At 43.5% G+C, this 11,016-nt stretch overlaps 1 protein-coding gene across 4 annotated transcripts; it reads right to left on the reverse strand.

Annotated features, from left to right (window-relative positions):
- Positions 1-38: 38 nt before the first annotated feature.
- On the reverse strand, positions 39-10,480 carry meak7 (MTOR associated protein, eak-7 homolog). Of its 4 annotated transcripts, none has more exons than XM_088938808.1 (8): positions 10,332-10,480; positions 9,094-9,250; positions 8,230-8,463; positions 6,387-6,531; positions 5,378-5,803; positions 3,800-3,918; positions 3,295-3,474; positions 39-2,613 (listed from the first exon to the last, which is right to left on the reverse strand). In XM_088938808.1, the coding sequence occupies exons 2-8, from the start codon at positions 9,244-9,246 to the stop codon at positions 2,476-2,478; spliced, it is 1,395 nt and encodes a 464-aa protein (XP_088794934.1). In that variant the 5' UTR covers positions 9,247-9,250; positions 10,332-10,480; the 3' UTR covers positions 39-2,475. The 4 variants fall into 4 exon arrangements, with proteins under 4 accessions (XP_088794934.1, XP_088794935.1, XP_088794933.1 ...); XM_088938809.1 differs by having other exon boundaries at positions 10,393-10,457; XM_088938807.1 differs by having other exon boundaries at positions 10,239-10,440.
- Positions 10,481-11,016: the final 536 nt, after the last annotated feature.

Here is an 11,016-nt window from a genome sequence, read left to right on the forward strand (position 1 = left end):
GAGCAGAATATCTGAACGTACACAATTTTAATACGCAGTTTTATTAGATTTGAACCTTTAATATTTTCCGTTTTTAAGATGCATTTCTTTAGTTAATGTACATGTGGAGTGGAAAACAATATATTTAATCTTATTTCACTTCTCTACATTCTAGCACATTCTTTATTAAGTACATACTTTTGCAATTTCCCATCACACTATCGTGATAACCAGTGACAAAATAAAAATGTGACTGGACTATGCAAACAAACTAATTTGATTCCCTCTCTGCTGTTTTGTGATGCCTTTATTGCTGCCATTTGAAGAAATTCCATGGTGCAGTAAAACATTAAATTGAAATAAGTTTGGGGGTATTGCTGTCCTGGTGAGGAGAGCTCTTTAGTTACGTGACGGTGACCCGCGGCCTCGAAGCCGGAGAGGTGAAGGGTGAAGGTTTGGCCCAAACAGAGAAGAGCTTTTAAGTAGACCTGAACAGTGAGTACAGCTCACTCCCAGCCTCATCTGGGTGTTTCTATTTAATGTCAATAAAGGAAGCACAAACGTTTAACTTACAATCACACAACGTTTCAGAAAAACACACTGGAAATTGTGGTTTTTCCAAAAGCACATTGCAAAGAAGCATCCTGGATCCTCTAGGTCTAGACTAAAGCTGCCAGTTTATTCAATAGCACCTTGGACAGTAATAGCCAGTTGTGTGCTTCTGTTGGCATGCCTGTATTTCAGGCAACACAATGAGGCCCTGGCCTACCCTAGGTCTTCAGACTGATCCCTTCCAGAAACCTGGCTATGCAAGTTAGGTAACACCTGATTGATGAACAAAAGACTGTTTCACTTCTCAAAGAGGGGGAGGGTATTGTTTTTTTAAGGCAGAAATAATATCTTATCATTAGATAAAGGTATATTTTTATCACTAGTTTTAAGAAATAGTAGATTGCCAACAATGAAAGGACTTTAACCTTCTGAAGGTTTAGTGTAAAGTGGCACTTTCTTAGTACCTAAAATCTTTTTTGCTGCATATAGTGACAAATGTGTTCACATAAATTATCCTATTATTTCCTAGTTTAATAAAATAAATGCTCAGTTAATAAATAGCTAAAGTATCTTGCAGGATGCAAACAGAGGACTTGTTGAAATCCATGTCACACAAAAGTCATGCAAATAGCACCACAAAGTCTAATAACAGTAACTTGCTCTGGGGAAGTATATCACATAAATACTTACTACAACTCTATTCAAATCACTTTCAGGCAATTGTGCTAAGCAAAATCAGCTTTACCATCTGGCGTGGCAGACAGCAATATTTACATCAGCAGCAGCAGATACTGACATAGATTACATTTCATAGGACAGGCAAAGTAAAAAGCGTGACGTAACCTCATTTTCAAGTTTTACACTTGTTGTCCCTTTATGTCAGAGAAGACTTTTCATTTGTCTACAGTCAAAATGCTGAAATTAAGAAGCCAAAGAATTAACAACTCACACTGCTGCTACAAAATACTCCATCTTAAAATACAGAACACAAACGTATTATTTTATTTTAAAAAATCAAACAGCAGTAGAATCCACCTGTTTTGTGCTAAACATGAGGCACTTCATGACCTCAAATGGAAAAAAAATTTCATAGTGAAAAAGGAAACTATTTCTTGCACATTCTTCCAATTCTAAATTATGATTCAATTGTTACTTACATTGTCTACCTGCATAACACAGATACTTATTCATATTCTTTTTGCTTTTAATAAAAGTCACATTCCAGATAAACTAAGTTTAGAACTCGTCTCAAGTGCAAGTTCAGACATTTTTGTGCAAGGTATCATACCCGTATCATGTTTACCCCTTAATTTTGTTTCGTTTTTTTCAACCAGCTGGAACAGAAAGAAATGCTTTCCCAATTTTACTTTTTCTCTTATTGTAGGACAGACTTTAGGTTTCTCTTTTGCAGACAGAAACTCCAGGTCTGTTTACACTCCCCCAAGTACAGTTAAACTGATGCTTGGAATAGTTGTGCTTATTCTTCAGATTCAACCAAACGTTTAGGACTCTGCAGCAGGTGTTACTCAAGTCTCTGCTGTTTCTCATATTAAGTTCAGCTGGGGATTAAGAAGATGTAGAAGACATGGTAAGAAATTTTAATAAAATGATGCAATTCATTAAATAATCAGGCCATTAAGATATTCACTTCAGATGGATATAAAAGAGAGGCCCAGCAGCCATTAGGAAGTTAAACAGCACTACAACAGACAGAATGTACTGATAGGGACTTATTTCAATTCCGTTTTGAGGGGTCTGGTCTGCGATCAAGAGGATAAGGAGAGTAATGCTGCAAACAAGGCGCACACTCAATGCGCGATAGTCTGGGTTTAGCTGAAGCGTGCCTCCAGCCTCTTTCCCCAGGCCTGTCAGCGGGGGTCGTAGCTGCGGCAGCCAGACACAGGTGAGGCAGGGCGTTGACACCTGCTGTAGTGTACCTGTCCCTCAGCTGCTGGCTTCCTGAGCCTCCTCCTCCTCGTCTCTGGGCTCCCGCAGCCCCTCGCTGTGCAGGGTCTTCCCTGTCATCTCCAGCATGGCCTGTGTCTCAGGGTCAGCATCCAGGACGCTCTGCTTGGTCTTGTTCTGAGGAAGAACAACCACAGTGAAGACCATGAGAGCACGTCTCGCTTTACTTCATGGAACTAGTATTACCTGCAAATCTGAGACGGGAAAGCAAGCAAGGAAAAATGAACCCATGACTTTCCACAGGTTCGATGGTCTGACACTGCCACCTAGTGGCACAAACACAAAAACATGTTCAAGAAAAATTGGATTTAATGGGCTTGACAGAAAAGAAAATCTTTAACCAATTTGTACTTAATACAGAAGTCCTAGTAATACGACGGGGGTTGGTATTAATGCAGTTAAGGTACCTGAAACTACTCAAATAAAATTCAACACATGGGTGATTTTCATCTGGTGGCATTTGTAACAGAAACAGTATGAGTTTTTGCTTCTTGAAATGTGCTTGCTGAAATTACAAAATCTTCAAAAAGACCTAAGTAAAGATGGTGATCTCCGACTCCATCTGTTCCGTGGCGATAACTAACACTGAACGTCCCACACATTTGACCATCATGGCTCTGTCTTTCCTGTTTCTGTTCTAAACTGTGAAATGGAAATGTTAAACAAGAGCTATCTGTGTGGAATGTTAGAGTCAGCAATAGAATCTGACAGCCGACTTCCTGGAATTTTGTGCACCGCAGGAGGGACCGATGCTAAGTCTGTGTCGCGGTGTTGCAGGGTGAGAGAGAAGAAACTCACAGCCGTATCCTCGGGGGGCTCTCCGACAGCCCAGACCTCCATGACGTCGATGGTGAATTCCTCATCCGCCGAGAGCTGGGGGCTGCTGTAGGTGGTGCAGCGTGGCCTCGCTTTGCTGTGACCTTTCCCAAAATCACTGTCCACCCACAGACCAAAGTAATTGTGCTGGCCGCCCATACCCTGCATAGACAAACAAACCAAAAACAGATCTAACAAAAATCAAAAGGCGGGCAGCCTGCAAGAAGCCGATTCACCAAATACCTGGTTCTTACTAACAGCCCAAGAAACAAGATTCAGCCAAAATCCAAAACAGTCAAAACAAGCAATTTATTACTTGTGCATGCAGTGTTAGGTCTTCTAAAGTCAGGATACTTGTAACAACTTTCAAGCTAAAGCCATTGCCATTGCCAGAATGAGAATAAACCTGAAGACCTTTGTCTGGGAGAGCAGGGTATACCTGTGCAAACAAGGTGTTAAGCCTTGAAGTCCAAGAACCAGTGCTTACCAGTCCATTAGGCATGGTCTGCTGACTGTGGTTGAGATACATGTAGTGTTCGTTGTAGCCCGTATAGGTGTAGACAGACAGGGAAGGGCTCACAGTGAACAGAAAGCACCTGTTGTCCCCTAAAGCAAATAAATCCATTGTTAATGATAAAGCTGCTGTTTAGTGATACTGGAACCAAGAATACAAACTTTTCCCTAAAGCTTGCCGTTTTGCTCTGCTCTATTTGTGCAGGACTCATTCTTGACACACTTTCAGACGGGGCCATGAACTGCCAAAATAAAAAAAATGTCCAGGAGGCTGATGCATTAAATGTAAAAGGTGGTAAAGATACAGTCTGAGCTATGCAAGGGCAGGACTCAAAAAGCACGACACACTGGAAAGCTTTTGTGAAGATCACATGCAAAAAGTATGGGAGTATACAGTATGTAAAATTACCTGATCATACTATGTAGCTGATCTGATGTCCTACTAATACTCTGGACTCTGTGGGCAACAGATCAGCAAGTTCCACTTAGCAGTTACAATAGATGTATATACAGTACAATGCAACACAGTGAGGGCAGCTCTCCTGCCCTCACAAATGCAACAATTTCCAACCTCACTTAGGGATCACCTGCTACCCACTGATGGGCCAGGCTGCACACACCGCTATTCGTTAGCAGACGCCTCATGTAATTCCACTGATGCAAGCCTGCAGCTCAAGCTAAAAGGCCAAACACTCTGGAGAGTCACAGGCCTATACATAATCATTATGCACCAACTTTTGCATCCTAGCATTACGAAGAAGGAATATTTTGAAGCCTGACTGACTACAGATAGATGCTTTTTGCTTGCTTTTGCAAAGTGTACTTAACAATCTTAACTTTTCACATACTGTTAAACTACTCCACTTGCAACACAGCCCATTTAATTTCTATTGTTTTTAGGTATATGTAATGAACTGAATTATCATTAGCCAATGCATAAACACAAAGACAATAATAATAAAAAATAGTCCTGGCAAATACAAGACATGAAAACCTATAATATTTTTTTCATATCACTTCTGTATTTTAGAGAAATTGTTTACATAACAAAGACAGGTTATCCTAGTCAAAAATTAAGTGCTCCTATTTAGACAATAAACATGTAGTGAGAAGAAAACTAAAACCTAGATGCGATTCTGCTATCAGACGTCAGAGCCCTGAATCTCTGTAGACACTGTGTGGCTAGAATAAACGGCACAAATCACCAGGGGTTCTAGACGCAACGTGCATTGCAGTACTGTATCAGTGTCCCTAAGTTTTAGAAAATATTTAAAAACACTAAAAACGTGAATATATGATACCTACAACAGCAGTGAGAATCCCATTGCACAGCAGTGTGAAACACTTCAGGTCTCACACGCTGCACGCTCCCATATATAAACCAGAGGCAAAGATGAATGCCCAGGCATGCAGGAATAGAATAATATCTAAAAATGTTTGCTTCCCTGCATCATCAGGACAAATTCCAAAAGCACCTAAAGCTCACAAAACCCCGCGAGCGCAGCAATGGGAGTCTGTGAGAAAAAGCTCACAGTACCCAAAGGGTCCCCACCTTGGAACTGCGGCTTGACCTCCCAGCTCTGGGAAGCGAAGCCCCCGAAGACGTGGCCCCGGCTGTCCCGCAGCAGCAGCAGGGTGGGGCCCTTGCGGACGATGTGGCCGCAGAGGCGGGAGAAGCTCTCCCCGTGGAGCCGGGTGGAGAAGAGAAGCCGCCACCGGAGCCGGGCCTCCGCGGGGAGCTGGGCGTTGAGGAACATGAGGGAGGGCAGGTCCAGGAGGCTGTGGAAGTCCGACCAGCGGACCTCCGTGCACTGGGGCAGGAGGGGTGGCGCAGGTCCCTGTGTGAGCGCCACTCCCAGGCCCTCGCTCACCAGCAGGCTGAGGAACACGGACAGACTGGAGGTACGGTACACCCAATCCTCAACGGAGCCCTGATCACAGTCAGCCTCCATCACCTTCTCCGGTGGCAGCTGCTGGCCTGGGAGACACGTACAAGCAGGAACGGGATGTAAGAAACAGTGGAAAAGTAACAGGAGAGCATTTCCATTTTCATTATCCAGGAGAGACACATGCAATCACTACCTGTCACGTGGCTAGAGGGTTTGCAAATGCTTAGCTGAAATTTGGCCAAGAGCCGGGGTTACACCCCTACTCTTTTCGAGAAATATACCGTCACTATACTGGGGCATTAGGACCCACACGGACCGCAGGGTGAGCGCCCCCTGCTGGCCCCACTAACACCTCTTCCAGCAGCAACCTTAGTTTTTCCCAGGAGGTCTCCCATCCAGGTACTGACCAGGCTCACACCCACTTAGCTTCAGTGGGCTGCCAAGTGTGAGTTGCAGAGTGATATGGCCGCTGGACACAGAGGATTTGTCCATTATGCAGTACTTGCTAGTGATCATTCTGAAACATCCACGCCTTCCAGGAGCCTCCTGTTTTAAAGCGATATGCTTTGACTGTTGTGGAGGTGACTCATACATCATTGCAAACCAGAATCTAAGCAGACACTGTAAGTGACCAAGAGAAGCACACTCAGCCCATTCTTATTTCCACCGCACCTGCCGGTCTCAGCTCGGACATCATCTGGGTGGCCAGACATTTAGCCCCTTCAGCGCTGTCGCTGGTCCTTTCCAGCCGCCAGCCCTGCAGCAGCTTCCTGGTCTTCATTATCTGCACCACCGATAAGACCAGATCTTCTGCGAACTAGAAGCAATAACGATTATAATAATAAAATATAAAAATATAAACTAGAATAAAAATATTTGTTAACAAACTACACAGAACAACAAATTAACAAAGACACTAAAATACACCTTAAAAGCTTTAGTGAAAAGATCTTGCAAATGATGATGTTCGCAGAGTCCAAGTGGATCTGGGCAATGAGTTCCACAGACATGGTGCTGCACATGAAAGGCTCTACTGCTGAATGTGTGGATCCCGATCTGTGGTAGCCCTGAATCATCAAACAGACACCAGGGAAGTTCAGAAACTGCAACAGCAGCAACTGATAAGGTAAGTAAATAAACCTTAGTGTAAATAGCAGTGAAACTCAACTCCATCATGGTGAATGCTATGAGCAAGAGGCAACATGCAAAAACTGAAAAGTAAAGGTCCCAGCACTGAACCTTGTGGAACACCTTGAGTACTCAAGAGCATTAGAATGGTTACAAATGATAGCACACAATTCACTATACTAATGAAGGGATAAGAGTCTAAAAGAAATTTAGCACTAAAGAAGAAACCAAAGAAGATGCCTTTAGATCCAGAGGGAAAACAATATAATAAAATGCACAATCCTCATCTTATCACAATCAGACATATTTTACTAAATGAGGAGTGCAAATTAAGGAGTACTAAGAGGCCAATATGCTGTTAATGCCATCTGAGTTTTGGAGATAATTCTACATTTGCAACAAGCAAAATGTTTTGCAAAGAATTATTCTCCTTTACTGTATATGACTTGCTGACCTGCAGAATATCTAACTATTACAACTGATTCTGAATGATAAGACAACAAAGTGATAAAGTTGCTACTAGCTTTGCAGTACTGCAGGGAAGAACGCAGCCACAGACTTCATTCTTATGTATTAAAGCCCAAGTCAATTCAGAAAGTTAAGCCTTCACAGACAGAAAACCTGGACAGCAGCCAGCTTCCAGATCCAAGACAGCATTTATGTACTTCCAACTCCAACAGAATGATTTCTACAAGGCTTAACATTTTAATGATACAGTGTGTGGACATTTTTGCACCTGAAACTGTTTAGAATAACTGCAAAGCAAATTAATAGACTACATGCAACACGAAACACCTTTCTACCAGTTTAAAGTTTAATGGTGGACCTGGAGCCTATCCCGAAAAGGAATGTGAACAACTCAGAATACAGCCTGGATGAGACACCAGTCCATCACAGGGCACACACAAACACCCACACACCCACAGCTAGGCCTACTTTTCCCAATTCACCTACTAGTATATCTTTGGACAGTAGGAGGAGACTGGAGGGCCTTGAGGAAACCCATGCAAACACAGAGAAAACATACAAATTCCACACAGACAGCACCCCAGGTCCAGAATAGAATCCAGGGCCCCAGCTCTGGGAGACAGCAATGCCAACCATTGCACCACTGTGCCACCCCAAAAACTCATATCATTATACCTTAAATACAAATATGCATGTGGTGGAACTTATGTTATCCAAGTAATAAAAATCAAAACTGAAAATAATTAACAAGGTGTATCCACTGCTTATGGTGAGTTACAAGTACACTTACCACGTGGCCACCTCCCACTACAGCATCCTCTCGCTAGCACTTTTAACACTTGGAAATTGTCTACCACCCTGGTCAATTTCCAGGAACTAGTCTGATTCAGGGAAATGAGGAATTTAAGAGTCCTACTACCTCTCTGACTTGTCCACCCTTCACAGGGCCTCTCCCAGCTCCAGAAATCATGGACAGGACCACGGGACCCTTCTCCTCAGCTGTGCCTCGTAAGATATCTGAGAGGAAGATCACCAACTGCTCTTTGCTGACAGCACCACTAGGAGGCGCTGCCTTCCCCGTGGGGTCCACATTACGCATGCCATCGTAGACACGAGCAGCCATGTTGTCTGTAGCCAGGCCCTGCAGACAGCCCTGAAGATAAAGAAGAGAACACATAGACACTACCAGTTTCTCCAAATGCAAACAGGTGTTAAGCCCTCACTAAGTAATGTGCAGCAATACCACCTGCTTATTAAACTCCATCTTGGGTCTAGCGCACTTCTCATGACTGGTGACTGAAGACCCTTGAATCAGAACCATCATAAATGGCTTATTCTGGGGCCTCTCGAGTAGCTCATCCAGTAAAGGACTTCGCCCAAGCACTGGTTGAGCTGTGTGACCATGGGATCTAGCCAGGATCATGTCACTAGCCAACTACTGATCGACCAGGGTGATTGTGGCTCACAGAGTCACAGCGCCCCCTGTGGCCTTCCAGAAGCTTGCAGGCATGAGATGGTGCCGGTGAAGGAAAGGCTTCTCCTCCAATCAACACAGAGCTCTCCCTATGGGGCTGCGCTGCCTGGGACATCCAGAGAAACGAGTGGATCGCAGGCAGACGGGAGCGAGGAGTCTGACTACACTTCCTCTCTCTCCCCCTTGTGTCGTCACAGGGTTCGCAGACGAGACGTCAAAAACACACAACTGGGGATTCCAAATCGGGTGGTCTAAAACAAAAAAAACAATGCTAAATTAACAAAACCCAACAAATGGCTTACTCCTTGCCTTTACAATTTCCAGGGTCAGCAGAGGCCTCCCTTTCCCGGCGGCTGCCACCCCTGATCCCAACAGCTTGTCAAACGCCCCCTCGATCACCGGCCGCTCCTCGGGGCGAAATCGGGACAGCCGCTGGACGGAGACACTCTCGGAATTCCCCATTCTCCTTGAAGACAACACGCAGACGTTAACACTAGCAAAGCACCGCTTACCACCCTGCGGGACACCGGCCTGCTCCTCGTTTGGTCTTAACGACTTGAGTGTGGCAGAGCTGCTACAGCAGAACGGCTGCCGCCCGTCGCCCTGGAGCCGGCTGCCCTCGGGGGCGGACGAAGTGGGTCCCCCCCTGCAGTCCCACAGGTGGATCACTTTGGAAGGAAAAAACGCTTTACAAAAGCAAGAAACTAACTTACAGACAACACTCAGTTTTAGCAACTTTTACGAGTGAAGGGGGCCACAACATGTTTTTGTTTTAGCTGACAATTAGGAACTGTCCATCACTGACAATAGACGGCAGTGTAATCCGTCGTAAACAGCACATAATTCTGAAGCTGGGACCTCCAGCCGAGATTACTGATAAAAAAAGACATTACTACATTCTCCAATGCAGGTCAAATCGCAAACACACATAGCGATTATAGCAAGACATGGGATTGGGGCTCGTTTTAGTTCTGTCAGGAGAAGTATTCTGCAACCTTCACTGTCCGTAACTTTCCCTTTCCTCCTGTATGTATCGACTGATGCTTTGATCCTGGTTGCTTTTTCTTGGGACTGCCATTAGCCATAATCCAGGCGATTTTTACTCTTCCAGGAAAGGAAGACCTCCAGAGTTTAAAAAGAGTAAATTAAAAGAGATTTAAACTACACTTTTTATCAAAATTGCTGTCCGTTAAAACTTGCGTTTTATTGGGTCACGTTAATTTTAATAACATTTCATATGTAAAGATTTAAACATATAGAGCTATGATATTATGTCTAATAGCAGTTTGTTTTTACTTTGTGAATGAGGCTTCAATACCTCAGCTACACTGGTCTGAAACGTTAAGAACAACGTTTCTCTTAGATTCTCTCAGATTAGATTCTTAGAAAAGAAAAGCCTTAAAATTAATATATTTGCAATATATTCTAAATTCAACAGTAAGATACATCATTACCCTGAGCAAACGAAGTCCAGTTAACTGTATTCAACGTACAAACAACAGAGCAAAACCACACTGTGTTTACTCATTTTCGGACAACACGAGCACCTTCAGTATTCAGACTCCAGCAAGCACCCATTTCAAACTGAACCGTAATATAAGAAAACACCTCTTTGGGCTAAACTAATTGTTATTTTCATCACGTCCAGCACCAAGGAAACAGGTTAAGTCACATGACCCGGAACTTCCTCTTACAGTGCCCACAATGACAGAAATGTTGTCCAATAGCATACTCGAAAAGTACACATTGGGCGGGACAGAAACAAAGAAGTATCCAATGGGATCCAATGAGAGTGTAACGCGCTTATTTTACGGGTTATGAACAAAAATAAGCGAGCTAGTAATAGGTTTAATCGGGTCAAGTTAGTAAATTCAGCTGCTAGTGCTTTAAAGAGATTAAGAAAGCAGACACACGGACCCTCCAGGACCAGGTCCGGCATCTTCCAAACTAATATCCCACTATGGTGATGGGGAACACCGCCCTGTAAATAGATTGCTTCGGGCTAAAAAAAAATGTAACACAATTTCGTTTGTAACATCTTATCATGCAGAATAATATTGCTGTTACGCTAATGTAAGCACCCAAATAGAATAAATTGGTCATCTCTTATTGCCTTCTTTGATGTTTTTAAATAGGGATACAGTGGATTTACCAGCTATTAAATTAAATTCGGAGATATGTCCCTGCTTTCAAATGTTTTAAAGTACTCTCAAGAGTGCCTTAAAACTTTCT

Source organism: Atractosteus spatula, chromosome 21 (assembly GCF_055471065.1).
Source record: "Atractosteus spatula isolate fAtrSpa1 chromosome 21, fAtrSpa1.hap1, whole genome shotgun sequence".
Classification (NCBI taxonomy): domain Eukaryota; kingdom Metazoa; phylum Chordata; class Actinopteri; order Semionotiformes; family Lepisosteidae; genus Atractosteus; species Atractosteus spatula.